Genomic DNA, 17821 nt, shown 5'->3' on the forward strand with positions numbered 1-17821 from the left:
AATGAGGGTAGGGGACCTGTTTTGTTCACTTGGTGTACAAGTATGGCCCCGAGAATCACTGGCTGAATGAGTGATTAAATGAATGAATGAGTGAGAAGACTGGGCTCTGGAGTCCACCATTCACAAGTTATGGGAACTGGGGCAAGTTTAACTTTTCACCTTAATCTGGAAAACCATAGTAGTAGGACTTTGTGCATCTTTGGGGAGCTGTGCAGACTAAATCAGTTGGTGTATGTAAAGAACTGGACACTGTGCCAGGTTCTCTAAAGGAAGGAAAAGCTGTGAGTATTCATCTCTCTTCCTTGCTTTTGTCATGTTACATAGGGCATTACTGTATGTTTGCAAGGAATATATGTTTACCTTTTAAGAGACTCAGGTAGACGAAAATTCTTTCTTTTTTTCCCCCTTTTTCCCCAGGGGATGCAGAGAGCAACTAATGTCACCTATCAAGCCCACCATGTCAGCAGAAACAAGAGAGGACAAGTGGTGGGGACCAGAGGCGGCTTTCGTGGCTGTACAGTTTGGCTGACAGGTACGGTCCAGAGAGCTAACCAGTTTTTCTAAAGCAGTGTTTATTGTAGAGAGCCTTGACCTGGGAATAAGCATATTTCAATTTTGAGTCCTGTTGTATCTGGAGCATCAATTTAGAGCTACTCAGTAATAACATTTTCTTTTAGTAATTCCTCTTGTTCTTTATAAAATTGCTGTTAAAGGGGAAAAATCAGAATGCATCTTAAAATCACTTTACATTCTGTTAACTTCAGCATGCAAATACGAACTGGATTCTGCCTTCAAGATGCTAATAATATAGACCATATGAGGAGAAAGAATGAGTGGTGGAGAATTTCACATTTTCTATCACTCTTCCTTTGCTTTGGCCTCTGATTGATTCTTGTGTTGATTTTTCTAGAGTCTGCCTTGGAGAGGGTAAATTGATCCAGGTTTTGGAGGTAGTTTTAAAAATGATGGATCTTTTCACTTCTAGGAGTTTGATTTAAAATTTTGGTGCATCTTGCCAGTTTACCCATGTTGGAGGACAGAAGAGTGCTTACTGAATTGAGAAGGTATCTTGAGACTGAGTAACAAGGCAGGCAGTTCCATATAATCAATGGATCAGTTTATTATAGGGTAACCTACTCACTGGGTGGGATCTGGCAGTGATCTGGAAGCATTCGCAGCTGCACTCTGCACTGCCGAGGGCCCCCTGGGACAATTTGATAGTTAACCTAGGGCATGGGAGTACGTGCTTGGACATAGGAAGTGCATTCTTAAGTCAATATTTATGAATGGGTAACTAGTCTTCTGGGTACAAGGAGTACATTAGCTAAGGTCTTCATTGTTGAGGATTAACAGAGCATAGAGGCATCCTGGACCTAATGATCTTTAAACAGTATCTATTAACTGCAAATTCTTCATGACAGAGAAGTGAAGTACAGGCCTGGGTGGGGTCAGTGGAAGGACAGGAGGAACTGTACTGGCCCAAGATGGCATCACTTATGCTAACAGCCACACAACCTGCTAAAATTTGGACCTGTTTATTTTCCTAATATGGACAAGGGTCCATCTTCCAGTGTCTTGTCAACATGGATATTACTCATCCTTAAAATTTTTGCTGATTGCCAAAAAGCAGCATTCCCATTTTTGTTTTTATAAATTAAAAGTTTCAGTTGTAGATAGGTGATATGTTTCTGTATGTGGCACTTTTATGTTCTTCCCCTTTCCTCATTCTTAAGTTGAGATTGATGTTAAATTGTTATGTTGACATTGTCTAGACTTATAATGGGCTTTCTAGGTGGTGCAGTGGTAAAGAATCTGGCTATCAGTGCAGGAGATGCAAGAGATGTGGGTTTGATCCCTGGGTTGGGAAGATCACCTGGAGAAGGAAATGGCTACCCACTCCAGTGTTCTTATCTGGAGAATCCCATGGACAAAGGCGCCTAGAGGGCTACAGTCTGTGGAGTCACAAAGAGTCAGACTCGACTGAGCATGCTTGTAACATATTCTGTTCCAAATCTTAAATATACATAGCTGTTTGTATTTGAGTTCTATAAGTAAAGTGATTCACCCTTACCACCTAATCATCAGTTCTTTTATTACAGCATGTCTGCTCATGAGCTCTTTCTTTGAGTCACGTTTCTATGGTCTATATTTTTGAAGTGGTTTTTGTAAGATGGTTTTCTGTTAGATTCTGAATTCCCTGAGTTGTTATGTTTGAGAATGTCTACCCGTCTTTTATGACAGGTTGGTTGGGTAAAATATATATTTGGTTCCTACTTTCTTTGTCTTAGAATTCTTAAAACATTACTCCATTTTCTTCTATTAAATGTTGTGACTTTTTTCTGCTTCTTACAAGCTTTTTTTTAACCTGCATTCGTGAAGAATTATTACTTTTCCTGTAATTTCTTTCAGAAGTTTTGCTTTTCTCATTTAGGCTCTTTGTTGTTGTTCAGCCATTCAGTCATGTCTGACTGCGACCCCATGGACTGCAGCACAACAGGCTTCCTTGTCCTTCACTATCTCCTGGAGTTTGCTCAGACTCATCTCCATTGAGGTGATGATGCCATCCAACCATCTCATCTTCTGTTGCCCCTTCTCCTGCCCTCAATCTTTCCCAGCATCATGGTCTTTTCCAATGAATCAGTTCTTTGCATCAGGTGACTGAAGTATTGGAGCTTCAGCTTCAGCATCAGGCCTTCCAATGAATATTCACGACTGATTGCCTTTAGGATTGACTGATTTGATCTCCTTGCAGTTCAAGGGACCCTAAGAGTCTTCTCCAGCAGCACAGTTCGAAAGCATCAGTTCTTCGGGGCTCAGCCTTCTTTATTGTCCAGCTCTCATATCTGTACATGACTACTGGAAAAACCATAGCCTTGACTAGAGGACCTTTGCCAGCAAAGTCCTGTATCTGCCTTTTTAGGCTCTTTATCTTCCTGCAGTTGGTTTTTGTATATAGTGCGAGGGAGGGATCCATTTTCTTTTTTTCCATGTAGATAATCAGTTTTCCCAAGAGAATGTATTGATGAGGGTATCCTTTTTCTCTCTGATCTGCTGGGCCAGCTGTCATAGATCAGGTTTCCACTTATGTGTGGGTTTCTGGGAACTCGCATCGATTCCACTGGTATACTTCACTTGTCGATTCCTCTCTTATTACCATGCTGTTTTAATTACTATGTGTTTGTAAAGTCCTGAAATTCAGTGGAGTAAGTCTTCTTACCTTCTTCATTGGAAATATCTTGAGGTTTTTTTTGTTTTTTTTTTTGTTCCTCTTTGTAGTGTATGAATTTTGTAATCTGTTTAACCAATTCCTCCAAAAATCTTGTTGAGATTTGGTTTGGGGTTACATTGTATCTAAAGATCAATTTGGGGTAGATTGATCTTTAAAAAATTGAGTACTTCTTTTCTTGAAACTTGTATGTTCCCTTTATTTTACCACTAATGATGTTTATAAATTCTGTTTATCAGATTTTTTTTTTTTGGTACTTACCTTCATTCAGGTCTAGGATGTAATCAATTTCAGAATTGTCTATTTGAAAAGAAAATGTATTCCTCTGATGTGGGCAATATTCTATATACATTCACCAAACCAGGCTTGTTAATTGTGTGTTTTGGGCTTTTTTTTTTGACAATATTGTTGGATACAGAATTCATGACTTCTTTCTTTTTCTTTCCTTTCAGTAGCTTAACCAGATCTGTCCAGGTTTATACACCATTTTCTTGAAACACTTCTCAGATTGTGTTTCAGATCAGCTTTCTGTATCTTTGTGTTGATTTGTATATTATTTTACCAGGGCCACTGTAACAAATTGCTGCAAACTGAGTGGCTTCAGACAACCAAAGTTTACTCTCTCACAGTTTTAGGAAGCGGCCAGAAGCCTGAAATCAAGGTGGCTTCCTTCTGTCTGCTCTGGGGACAGGCTATTCCATCCCCTCTCCTGGCGTCTGGTGCATCTGGCGGTCCTCAGCGTTCCCTGGCTTGTAGGCATACCACTCCAGTGTCTGTTTTCGCCTTCACATGGGCTCATTATAAAAACACCAGTCCCTGGATTTAATGCCCATCCTAGTCCTGTGTGACCTCATTTTGGTTTAAGTCATTACATGCACAGAGACCCTGTTTAAAACAACAATAAGCAAAGGACAGAAAAACCCAGTCTCCCCAGCCTGTGTTCACTCATTGTTGATACGTAACAAGTTACCCAAAACCTAGTGGTGCGGAACAGCCGTTTTAATTCGCTCACCATTTTGTGGGTAAGGAGGTCAGGAGGGCTCTGCTGGGTTTGCCTCTGGATCTTGCTTGGTTGCAGTCTTGCTGGCTTGGGCTCCAGTCACGTAAAGCCACAGCTGGTCGGGTGTCCGCAGGAACTCCACAGTAGGTGCTGCGTGTCAGCCGGGATCTTAGCTGGCTAGGGTTATCAACTACAACACCTACTTCTCATTTCTCCAGGATGTGGTCTCAGAGTATTTAACAGCTGATGCGTGGTTGCTAAGTCGAGTCTGACTCTTTCCGACCCTGTGGACTGTAGCCTGGCAGGCTCCTCTGTCCAGGGGATTCTCCAGACAAGAATACTGGAGTGGGTGACCATTTCTTTGTCCAGGGGAGCTTCTTGACCGAGGGATCGAACTGGAGCCTTCTGCATTGGCAGGTGGATTCTTTATAGCTGAGCCACCAGGAAAGCCCTGTGTAACAGCTGGCTTCTCTCAAATTAAATATCCAAAGAGAAGCTGAACAGCTTTTTCAGACCTGGTCTTGGAAGTCATGCATCATCATTTTCACTGTATTCTTTTGGTTATAGGTGAGTCTTAAGTCCAGCCCAGATTCAAGGGCTGGGAAATATAATAGACTTTGCCTGTGAATGGGACAGTGGCAGTGTCCTGTTGTAAAAAAGCTTTTAGGCCATTGCTGGAAAATATACTACCTGCTGTGCTTGTTAATATTCGTTTTTAATGTAGAAAGCATCTAATGCTATATTGATCCTTTAACATATCATCCTTTTTAAAATTTATTTTTCAGTTTGCCTTCTATATTGACACGTCGAGAGTTTCAGTACATGAGGTTTCCGTGTTTTATCTCGTCTCTCGCAATTGTCTTAGTTGTGAATTCTGTAATAACATACTCCCTAAGATAGCACATCTTAGTGCATAAATATACTTTTTTCTTTTCCTTCACTTCTCATCATTTAGTCACTAAACATCACTAGTAGAGGAAGGTGAAATGAGGATATTCTTTTCTTTCTAGATTAATTATAAGTTAGATTCTCAGTTACTTTTATCATGAGAGCCTTTGGGAAGTGTTGATCCTGGGAACTAGAGGTAACTTTCTAATATTTATTTCACTGACTTTCGTCTTTTCTTTTTCTCCCCTCATCAGAAGTAATTTGGGCATATAACTTTGTTTTAGAATTGGCATGCAGTTTTAGAATAGTGGTAACGAGGACATGGTGAATATCTGTACTCAACCAAATATAATATTTAGATTGGTTAAGCCTTTGTAACTCAGTAATTTCTGGGATACCTTTGGATTTAGACAGAAATTACTAAGACATAAATGCTTATTATATTTAAATTATAGATGTTTTTCTAGCTAAAACATAGTAATATCTTACAGAGAAATATTGTATAAGAACGTTACTAAGAGATTGCTTTGCATAATGAATATAATTAAGCCTGTGATTAAAATTCTTTATTAGTAAGTAATTATCCTCTCAATTTTCTATCTGAAATCTGTGGACTGTTCACTTTTAGGCTTATCTGGAGCAGGAAAGACCACAGTAAGCATGGCTTTGGAGGAATACCTGGTTTGCCATGGTATTCCTTGCTACACTTTGGATGGTGACAACATTCGTCAAGGTCTCAATAAAAATCTTGGCTTTAGTCCTGAAGACAGGGAAGAGAACGTTCGACGCATCGCGGAAGTAGCTAAGCTGTTTGCAGATGCTGGCTTAGTATGCATCACAAGTTTTATATCACCTTATACTCAGGTATGTGGCTTTTGCACCATTGTGGTTCTGATTACGTATATTGAGAACATGGTGTCAGAAAAAAATAATCTAAACATTGATATGTACTTTGAGGCTAAATCCAAATTAAAACAGTTAACCTACAGCATTTCTGTGCTGCAACTTTCTAAGTAAGTTCATTTTTGAAAAGCATTGCTGTGACCCACTCATCCCCTGGCCCCTACCAAGTATGACCAAAGTTGTTGACCAAGTCAATGGCCAAATTATTTCAAGTTTGACTTTTCAGTTCACTAAACCTATTATAAAGACTCAACATGCATTAAACACCATGTGTCCTGTTGGGATTCTTTTGCTCACAATTCCTGAGGCTCATCTTTCATCCCATTTTTCCATAGAGACCATAGCAGCACTGATTCACTTTTTTGTATTGCTTTGAGAAAAGTCGTGTTGCTTTTCCTCATGAGAATTCTGCTTCCCTCTGCCTAGAAGGCGCTCATCTCCTTCCTCCTAGCCTCACCTCAGCATCAGTTGACCCCTGTTCATGCTCTGAGTCTCAGGCTGGGTATCTCCTCCTCTCAGACTTTGCTGGGTATCTGTCTTGGTTGCTCTTGGTAGTGTACCATGACACATTTAAAAGAAAATTAATTAATCTTTGGCTGTGCTGGCTCTTCGTTGCTTTGTGCGGGCTTTCTCTGTTTGCGGTGAGCGGGGACTCCTCTTCATTGTGGGATGCAGGTTTCTCTTGTGGTGGCTTCTGTAGTCGTGGAGCTCAGGCTCTAGGTGGATGATGGGCTTTAGCAGTTCAGTACGTGGGCTCAGTAGTAGCGGCATATGGGTTTTGGGGTGCATGGGTTTCACTAGGTGTGGCTTGTGGGCCCTAGAGTGTAGTCTTAGTAGTTTTGGCATACAGACTTAGTTGCTTCTTGCCACGTGGATTCTTTCCGGACCAGGAATCAAACCTGTGTCCCCTACATTGGCGGATGGATTCTTGTCCACGGTACCACGAGGGAGGTCGCATTGTTTTATTATAAATACCAGTTTTTTGGTTGATGATGCTAGTAGCAGCAGCAGCAGTAATAATAACAGTGATGATGGTAATAATAGCAGCTAGCACTTACTGAACACTTACTGTGTACTGATAACAGTTTTAAAGTGCTGTCAAATTAGCTCCCTTAGCTTTCATCACTCAATAAGGAGGGTGGAGGTGAGGAAACAGAGATGTAAATCACCCAGGCTCACTCACTGCATGGAGGAGCAAGGGTTTGCTCCCAGACCGTGCCACTGGGATCCATGCTCTTGCCCACTGTGCTTTGCTGCCTCTAAACCCCACTGGCTCCTTGAGGCTGGGGTTCTGTCTGATTTGTCTTTCTAATCTTGACACTAAGCCCAGATCCGGGAACACAGTAGATATTTAGAACACAGTAGATATTTGTTAAATGATAGCATAGCCTCTTAGGGAGCCCAGATATGTAAAAACAGGTGAGATATCTTAGTGGTTAAAGATAGCAGCTTAGAAACCAGAAATAAGAGACTGAAATCTCGGCTCTCCCAGTTACTGTTAGGTCCTTGGCCAATTTACTTAACCTTCGAAGCTCAGGTAATGCCTACCTTGTAGGGTTGCTTTGTGTGTGTGTGTGTGTATGTGCGCACATGTGTGTGCGCGCACACACACATGTGTTTGTGCGTGGGTGTGTGTATGCGTGCACATGTGTTTGCACACACATGTGTGTGCATGCACACGCATGCACACACATGTGTGTGTGCACGTGTGTGCTCAGTCTATCAGCTGTGTCTCTTTGTGGCCCCACCAGGCTCCTCTGCCCATGGAATTTTCCAGGCTAGAGTTGCTCTGAGAATTAGGTAAATCATGCATTGACTGCTCTCAGCACAGTGCCTGATGTGTAGTAAGTATTCAGTAGGCATAATAAGTAATAGCACAATTCTATTATTGTAACATAAATCTGGATGGGTTACTTAGACTTTTAAAAAAATTTGAGCTGTAAAAATTATAGATTAAGTGTGAGATTGAGTGTTAATCACAGAGATTCACTTAGTTGAACTGTGGCAGGAGTTGTAAAAGGTTCTTTGAGGACTAGCTACTTTTCATTTTCCTGAAGCATTGGGATCAGTGTCAATACATCAGCTTAAAGTATCCTAGATAATGAAATGTGTAAGAGAATGAGAGTTGTTAGAGTTCCTCAATTCTTGGATATAAACAGTTTTCAGAGTGATATAATAATGGTGATATTCTTGCACCTTCTGGGAGTTTTTGCAGTTCTTAGAAAAAGAAGAAGTCAGTGAAACCTTTGGAGAGCTAAGCAGCTGAGACCTGGGTATCTAAAAGTATATGCTAATATGCGTTTTTTGGCCCTGTTGTTTCCTTAGCATGGAACAAAACTTTTGTTGATCTCATGCCTAAAAGCACTGAGAATGGAAATGAGGTTTAGATTATGCTTAGAGCATGTCAAAATCCACAATAATATTTGTACCAAGTCATATAGGATATGTGTATTCTTCTGTCACCCCTGAACTTGGGCATCTTGGTTGTAAAAATAAGCCTGATAATTCTTATCCTTAAGGAGTTGGTAGGTGATCTGGTGGGAGCATAGAGATGTGATCTTAAGGCAAGCGATTGGGTACGTGTATGAAAACTGCTGTGGAAGATCCAAAGAGGTGGTGCTGCTTGAGATGAGTCATGAAGGGTGACTCAGTGTACCAGTTAGACCGGAGGGAGGAAACTATTTCAGACAGCAGAGATGCTGCAGTAGTTACAACAGCATGGAAATGTGAGGGAATTGCACTTGAGGGACTGTAGGTAGTTTATTTTGACTGCTCTGCAGGATAAACATGAGGAAAGATGAAGCTCGAGCCATTTGTAGCAGTCTCACGGCAAACTCCAGACTGCTGAAGACTTTGCCCCAGGGGTGGTGGAGAGCTGAGATTGTGCTGGGGAATGGTGTCTCTGGGTGTGTATTTTAGTGAGGTCACCGTAAAGCCTGAAATGAGAATGGTCTAGAGGTAGGAGACTAGTTAGGAGGCTTTTGGGGGTGAATTCAGTCACCGGTCGTGGGAATAGAAAAGATGGGGCATATATGAGAGCTCTTGAGCATGTAGCATCAGTGGGATGTTGTGCCTGGATTGATTGCTGAATTTGGGGTGAACATGAAGGAGGGTGCTTTCTGAGGAGAAGATGATCTGATTGAGTTAGAAGATGTAGAGTAGGAAGGGAGGAGAAGACTGTGTCATTTTAGATGGGTTAGATTTGAAGTGTCGGTGGTGTACTAGGTGAAGATGACCTCTGGGTTATTTGGAAATGTGTTCTGGAGCTCAGGAATGTTGTATAGAATTGAGATATAGTTTTGGAGGTCGTTAACTCAATTAGTTGAAACCTGGATGAAGCTGAGAAATCAAAAGAGTATAAAGAATGAGAAGAGAGTGATAGGTGGAAACTTGGGAACACCTTCATTTGAAAGGACAGTTGTAATAGTAGGATCACCACTGAACTGCTGTGCCAGAAACTAAGGTTATAAAGCTAGTGAAATTATTTCAGTACATTAGGATCTGTGACAGAGGTACATGGTGGGTACTTTCCCAGATGGCACAGTGGTAAAGAATCGACCTGCCAGTACAGGAGACGCAAAAGACGCGGGTTTGATCCCTGGGTCCGGAAGATCCCCTGCAGTTGGAAATGGCAACCCACTCCAGTTTTCTTGCCTGGAAGATCCCATGGACAGAGGAGCCTGGTGGGCTGCAGTCCATGGAGTCACAAAGAGTCAGACACGACTGAGTGACCGAGCGCTGAGAACTCAGAGGAAGCGAGGCCCTCAGCCAGCCTGGACATGTGGGGCAGGGTTCTTGAGGACTGAGCATGGAGCTTACTCTGAGGGAGCACACTGCTCTAGCCACAGGAGAGGGGTGAGTGTGTTTGCAGGGGGTATGCCAAAGGCATAAGATCCAAGCAACCTGGTAGAAAGATTGGTATTAATTATCGATAGAATGTCGGATGCAAGACTTGAGAATGTTGGCCCAGGTGAAGACCTGTCATGTCACTCTGGGATGCTTCGGTTTTACCCTGATGGCGATGGGGGCGGTCTCTGAAGAGTTTAGTGATGTGGTTGAATTTGCATCATCTTATTTGCATCATCTTATCATCCTGGGTACAGTGCAGAGTGTGCCTTTGAGAAGATCAAAGCTGGAAGCCAATAGACTGATTAAAAGGGTGACTCACTTGTCGGCAAGAGAAATAAAGTGGAACCAGGAGTTAGGCAAGAAGTGGGTTAGTGTAATGTCTGGAGGTAAAATCTGAACGACTTTGTGACAAAATGCACAAGATGGGACGGCAAAGGAACCAGGAAAACTGGGGATTCCAGGTTAATAGTGTTAATATCCCTTGATTTGAGCAGTATGGGTGGGAAGGAGAGCCTGGGAGAAAAAAGAAGGCATTTGGTGTTTGGACATGTTCAAGGTACATGGGGGATGTCCAGGAGGGTATATTTAGGAGGAAGTTAGAAAAGGGTGTTTAATTTCAGAAACGGACAGAGTTCATGCTGGAGAGTTGGTGTGTATGTTGTAGTTTCCGCTGTGAAAGCAGTTGAGAAGAGTGCTCTGGGACTGTGTGGGGTGAGCAGTAGGCTCCTGATCAGGCGTGGGCAACACCAGTGCTGCAGTGAGGGGTGAAGTCGAAGGAGGCCCCAGGCAGCCTGCGTGGGATTCCCCAGGGAGTAGCATTATTGGGATATGTACGCTCAGTAGTGTGAAATGTGGGCAGAACGGCCTGGCAAGTGCCCATGATGATGGGGATTTTTGTATCATTTGTTTGTTCACCGGTTTTTAATAGAAAGGAGTGACTTTTACTTGTTTGTTGCCAGTGAAGAAAGAGAAGGTTGAAGATTCCGGATGAAGCAGGACTCCTGGACTGAGCAAGTTTCATTAGAGGGAAGGGATTTTTTTTTTTTTTTTTTTAACTTTTTATTTTGTATTGGGATATAGCCAGTTAACAATGTTGTGACAGTTTCAGGCGAACAGCAGAGGGACTCAGCCATACATACACATGTATCCATTCTCCCCCCAACTCGCCTCCCATCCAGGCCGCCACACAGCATTGAACAGAATTCTATGTGCTATACAGTGGATCCTTGTCCGCTATCCATTTTAATCATAGCAATGTGTCCATGTCCATCCCCAATCCCCCGACTATCTAGAAGGAGATTTTTTTTAAACGTATAACTTTAAAGGTTACTTTCCATTTACAGTTATTACAAAATATTGGCTCCATTCCCTGTGTCGTACAGTGTATCCTGGAGCCTGTCTTGCACCCAGTAGTTTGTATATCTCTCTCCCCAACCCCTGTATTGCCCCTTCCCTCCTCTCCCCATTGGGAGTCACTGATTTTTTTTTCTCTCTGTGAGTTTGCTTCTTTTTTGTCATATTCACTAGTTGGTTGTATTTTTTAAGATTCCATGTGTAAGTGATACCATACCATATTAGCCTTTCTCTGTCAAACTTGTTTCATCAGCATAATGCCCTCCAGGCCCATCCATGTTGCGACAGATGGCAAAACCTCATTCTTTTATATGGCTGAGTAGTATTCCATTGTAGGGTAGGGCATTTTGAGTCTGTGAAAGCAGGAGTGGCAGGAGGGAATGAGGTCAAGGTGGGGGATGTAGGCATATTTATATGGCAGAGGGGAGATGGAGAACATTCATGTCTGGGGATTTTCTTTTTAAAGTTAGAGGTGTGGCCATTGGTAAGAGTGGAAGTAGGCTTGAGTGGAGGGACTGTGAGAATGGTGGTAAATGACAACAAAAATGGTGGCACCGCCTTGAATATATAGAGTGAATGTGGAGCCTGACTTTGAGAACACGCAAGGCAGTGAAGCCGTCAGGGAGGACTTGGTTTTAGTTAAGACCAGAAAGAAGAAGTAGTTCCCTTAAAAGGGCGGAGTATTCCGGAAGACAGGGTGGAGAGATTGTAGGCTGGGCGCTGAAGTAATTATGAGTTGGGGGTTAGGAGTCACGCAGAAAAATGAAGTTTGGGGCATGTTAGACATGTGCAGTGCCTGCAGGGGTTTGTATGTGGCAAGAGAATAAACTAGCCTTGGTTCTGAATGGATTTCTGGTGAAGTTACTTTCAGGCCAGCACAGGCTGAGGTTGAGTGAGTTGTTAAGAGAGGCCTGATGGCATTTGCATTCGAGCTGACCTTTGGCTCAAGTTCCTCATAAAGTTTAGGTGAAAGCATTCGTGGGGCATTTATTGTTCTCCCTCATGGAACTTCCCAGTATATCCGATTTTCAGAATAGCAACCCTTTTAAAATTCTTAATGCAGAATGGGCTTGTTAACCTAATTTCTTGGGTTTTTATTTTCAGTTTATATTTTAAAATACAAATTAAACTTTGACAAATACATTTTGCTCTAACTCAACCGAAAAGCTCTTTTACTTGTCCTTGTTATTAATACAGTATGAGCATTTTTTGTTACGTTTCTGCATGTGTCTTTTTTCTAAGGATCGCAACAATGCAAGGCAGATTCATGAGGGTGCAAGTTTACCTTTCTTCGAAGTATTTGTTGATGCTCCCCTGCATGTTTGTGAGCAGAGGGATGTCAAAGGACTCTACAAAAAAGCCCGGGCTGGAGAAATTAAAGGTAAGTAATATGCTTTTTCCCCAGTTTGTCTTTCCTTCAATATTTCATCTTAACCGTATCTGAGACTGATAATCTTTTCTAAGAGATGAAAGTATTCGAACAACCTGAAGCTCCTTGAGAAAAGTCAGTGGGTCTTACTACACAGTTGTATCTCTCAGGCCTAACCAGTAGTACCTGTTGGTAGTAGTACTGTTTACACTCAGTATCACCCATCAGCTTGAAATCCTACCCACAAGATAAGTTTTAGAGGACTTGGACTTTGGGTGCTGGTGGAAACCTATTTGGTGTAATTTGGTGCCTAGCACTTCTGTGGTCTTTGTTCTAGTGAAAATGTAAGAAATCCCATAGTGAATGGGGAAAATGCCTAAATCATAAGCATCTTGAGAGCAAGCAAGGAAAATGTCTCATTCTTGTGTATATCATGTTGCTTGGAGTGATCAGGAATTCATTCTATGTATGATTGTTGTATTAGATTGAATTAACATATCAAAGTACACGCAGCTTGTATTTTCAGTTTTATAGTCTGCTCCCCGAGTTTCAACTCTGATGAAAATTTGGCATAGAGACATTTAGAACTTGTTCCTCTGTGGTCTTTGATACCAATCGTTCTATTTATCTTTTAGACATCCTTTGACATTAGTCCTGTTCTGTTATTATTATTAAAAGTAAGAGAGAGCATGCCAACATGAAAAAAGCATCAAAGATAGATATTTAGTTTACATTGTTTGGAATCAATTCATGCTGGTAACTTTTATTTGCCTTCCCAGCAGGGAATGTAATAACCTGGGGCTATCAGAAGCTCCCAGGAGCTCTATGAAGTATAGATTTTGGCACCAGCTTCTGACCCTGAAAAGGAAAGGGTGGAAGAGGAAGGAAAATGCTTGTTATGCTGGGCTCTTTTGTCTGGACCTGGGAACGCATGAGCACTTGGGGCGAGTTCCGCTGAATCTGGTGGTGAATTTGGTTCCTTGGGCAGGCTCGTGTCTAGTCTTGCCACCTTGGAAGCTCACTTTCACCCATTAAGCCTGTACTTTCTTGACTCAGGGAGAATAGTCCTGAATATGATGACAACAGGAAGGGAACCAGTTTATCCATTTAATTTCTCGGTCACTCTCAGGCTTACCTGGTAGCTCAGCTGTAAAGAATCCATCTACAATGCAGGAGACCCCGATTCAATTCCTGGGTCGGGAATATCCCTTGGAGAAGGGATAGGCTACCCACTCCAGTATTCGTGGACTTCCCTGGTGGCTCAGACGGTAAAGAATCTGCCTGCAATGAAGGAGACCTGGGTTCGATTCCTGGGTTGGGAAGATCCCTGGAGGAGGGCATGGCAACCCACTCCGGTATTCTGCCTGGAGAATTCCATTGACAGAGGAGCCTGGCGGGCTACAGCCCATGGGGTTGCAAAGAGTCAGACATGACTGAGTGAATAGCACACAGCTGTCTCTGTTGACGATCATTGTTCACTTCTATTTGTTCGTCATAGAGATTTGCAAAGAGAAGCTGAAGGATGTGTCCAGGTTCCCGATGTCTGAATCTTTTACTTACTTTAACTATAGTTGGTTTTGTTGTTTTTGCAAGGATGGATTGGTGAGGGATTTGTCTGCTCACCTGGAATAAGCACCCTCTTTACCATTTTTTGTGTTACTAGAATTTAGCACAAAGCATGGCCCAGAAGTAGAAAGTCAAGAGATACCTGGAGTAACAGCAGGCTTGGCCTTGGAGTACAAAATGAAGCAGGGCAAAGTCTAACAGAATTTTGCTAAGAGAACACACTAGTCATAGCAAACACCTTCTTCCAGCAACATGAGATGACTGTACACATTAAAACCACCACATAGTCAATATGAAAATCAGATTGATTATATTGATTATATTCTTTGTAGCTGAAGATGGAAAAGATCTATACAGACAGTAAAAACAAGACAGGGAGCTGACTATGACTCAGATCATGAACTCCTTATTGCAAAATTCAGACTTAAATTGAAGAAAGTAGGGAAAACCACTGGACCATTCAGGGGAAATGACAAATATATTCAAGGGATTAGATCCGATAGGCAGAGTTCCTAAAGAACTATGGATGGAGGTTCATGACATTATACAGGAAGCGGTGATCAAAACCATCCTAAAGAAAAAGAAATGCAGAAAGGCAAAATGGTTGTCTGAGGAGGCCTTACAAATAGCTGAGAAAAGAGAAATGAAAGGCAGAGGAGGAAAGGAAAGATATACCCATCTGAATGTAAAGTTCCAGAGAACAGCAAGGAGAGATAAGAAAGCCTTTATAAGTGATCAGTGCAAAGAAATAGAGGAAAGCAATAGAATGGGAAAGACTAGAGATCTCTTCAAGAAAATTAGAGATACCAAGGGAACATTTCATGCAGAGATGGACACAATAAAGGACAGAAACGGTATGGACCTAATTGAAGCAGAAGATATTAAGAAGAGGTGGCAAGAATACACAGAAGAACTGTACAAAAAAGATCATAATGACCTGGATAACCACGATGATGTGATCACTCACCTAGAGCCAGACATCCTGTTGTGTGTAGTCAAGTGGGTCTTAGGAAGCATCACTGTGAACAAAGCTAGTGGAAGTGATGGAATTCCAGCTAAGCTATTTCGGATCCTAAAAGATGATGCTGTGAAAGTGCTACACTCAATATGCCAGCAAATATGGAAAACTGAGCAGTGGCCACAAGACTGGAAAAGGTCAGTTTTCATTCTAATCCCAAAGAAGGGCAATGCCAAAGAATGTTCAGACTACTGCACAATTGTCCTCATTTCATGTACTGGCAAAGTAATTCTCAAAATTCTCCAAGCGAAGGTGGGAGAGGGGTTCAGAATGGGGAACACATATATACCCACGGCTGATTCATGTCAGTGTATGACAGAAACCACTGTAATATAGTAAAGTAATTATTCTCCAATTAAAATAAATAAATAAATTTAAAAAAGTCTCCAAGTGAGGCTTCAACAGTATGTGAACCGGGAACTTCCAGATGTACAAGCTGGATTTAGAAAAGGCAGAGGAACCAGAGATCAAATTGCCAGCATCCGTTGGATCATAGAAAAAGCTAGAGAATCCCAGAAAAAAACATCTACTTCTGCTTCATTGACTATACCAAAGCCTTTGACTGTGTGGATCATAGCAACCTGTGGAAAATTCTTCAAGAGATGGTAATACCAGACCACCTTACCTGCCTCCTGAGAAATCTATATGCAGGTCAAGAAGCAACAGGTAGAACTGGACATGAAACAATAGTCTGGTTCCAGATTGGGAAAGGAGTACATCAAATGGTATATTGTCACCCTGTTTATTTAACTTATATACAGAGTTCATCATGCAAAATGCCAGGCTGGATGAAACACAAGCTGGAATTAAGATTTCAGGGAGAAATATCAATAACCTCAGATATGCAGATATCACCATTCTTATGGAAGAAGGCAAAGAGGAATTAAAGAGCCTCTTGATGAACATGAAAGAGGAGAGTGAAAAAGCTGGCTTAAAACTCAGCATTCAGAAAACAAAGATCGTAGCATCCGGTCCCATTACTTCATGGCAAATAGATGGGGAAACAGTGGAAACAGTGACAGACTTAAGTTCCTTGGGCTCCAGAATCACTGCAGACAGTGACTGCAGCCATGAAATTGAAAGACACTTGCTCCTTGGAAGAAAAGCAATGACAAACCTAGACAGCATAATAAAAAGCAGAGATGTTACTTTGCCAGCAAAAGTCTGTATAGTCAAAGCTATGGTTTTTCTACTAGTCGTATATGGATGTGAGAGCTGGACAGTAAAAAAGGCTGAGTGCCGAAGAATTGATTCGTTTGAACTTTGGGCTGGTGAACACTCTTGAGAGTCTCTTGGACAGCAAGGAGGTCAAACCAGTCATAAACTAAAGGAAATCAACCCTGAATATACATTGGAAGAACTGATGCTGAAGCTGAAGCTCCAGTCCTTTGGCTGCCTAATGTGCCTACTGATTGGAAAAGGTCCTGCTACCGGGAAGGACTGAAGGCAGGAGAATGGGACAACAGAGGATGAGATGGTTTGATGGCATCACCAACTCTATGGACATGAGTTTGAGCAAATACTGGGAGATGGTGAATGACAGGGAAGCCTGGTGTGCTCTAGTCCATGGGGTCACAAAAAGTCGGACACGACTGAGCGACTGAACAACAACAAATGGCCCAAAGCATAATACTTAGTACATACACAGTAAATGCTTGTTGGATGGTATGGAAGGTGGAGTAGAAATCATGTGTTCAGCACATTGGTCTCCACTGTCTTTTTGCAAAGTTGGTATTTGGTGCTAGGGATGTAAAGTTGAATAATAAGACCAAAGCCAGAATACCTTAAGTCACTTGCAGTTTGCATTCTGTATCTGGGAGTATGTTTGTATTCAGTTTTCTACGTGTTGCTTGTTTGCCAAGTATTTCTTAATAACTCTGATTAGGCATTGATAAAACGTTCCTTAGATTAATGTATACCCGTGTGCATAAGTGTACCCACATTTATTTATTTTAGGTTAGCCATGAGTAGTAGCCATGGGTAGTTTTTAGAAATCATTTATTCATCGTTAGAATGGTGCTTAGAGAGTTTCCTAGCAATGAACCTTGATGGTAAACATTCAAGAACAGGTGGTATTACATCCATTCAGTGGACCTCAGGCTTTTATATGGCACTACTAAACTCTAAGTGTATGCCTATGTCAGATACTTTAATACCTAGATTATTTTCATGATTAATGCTTAAGTAGTTATAACCTACTTACATAAATGTTTTCCTCACAATGTACATTTATTATAATCACTAATGGGATAAATTAATTAGGAAGAAACTTCCTGGAAGTTTCTTTTAAAAAATGTTAAACCAAACCTCCTAACACAGTGATCTTCAAGCTTTGCTGCACACAAGGATCACCTAGGAGAACTTAAAAAATTTAGTGCCGAGGCTGAACCGCAGACCGATGAAATTCGAATCTCTTGAGGGTAGGACCTGGTTATTCCCAAGTTGTAGCTACATTTGAGAATTAGAACTTATGAACTAAAGTTTTAAATGATCAGATTTGTTTGTTCCCTACCTATGCTACTATGACTCACCAGTAATACTGTTGGAAGTATCAGTAATGCAAAAATTTCTTCTTAGGCTTGGGACTTAATGTGATATTTAGGAATATGAGATAGAAAAAGAATGAAATAGGTAGTGTTCATCTTAAGG

General features: G+C 41.6%; 1 protein-coding gene across 2 annotated transcripts in view; it reads left to right on the plus strand.

The window, feature by feature from the left end:
- The window catches only part of PAPSS1 (3'-phosphoadenosine 5'-phosphosulfate synthase 1), a 110580-nt gene that overhangs the window by 12722 nt on the left and 80037 nt on the right, over positions 1 to 17821 (plus strand). For both annotated transcript variants that reach the window (XM_065907159.1, XM_065907160.1), the window contains exons 2-4: positions 418 to 532; positions 5743 to 5978; positions 12462 to 12600. In XM_065907159.1, the coding sequence (XP_065763231.1) occupies positions 418 to 532; positions 5743 to 5978; positions 12462 to 12600 (490 nt within the window). The remainder of the gene's footprint in view (positions 1 to 417; positions 533 to 5742; positions 5979 to 12461; positions 12601 to 17821) is intronic.

This window comes from Muntiacus reevesi, chromosome 16 (genome assembly GCF_963930625.1).
Source record: "Muntiacus reevesi chromosome 16, mMunRee1.1, whole genome shotgun sequence".
NCBI lineage: Eukaryota > Metazoa > Chordata > Mammalia > Artiodactyla > Cervidae > Muntiacus > Muntiacus reevesi.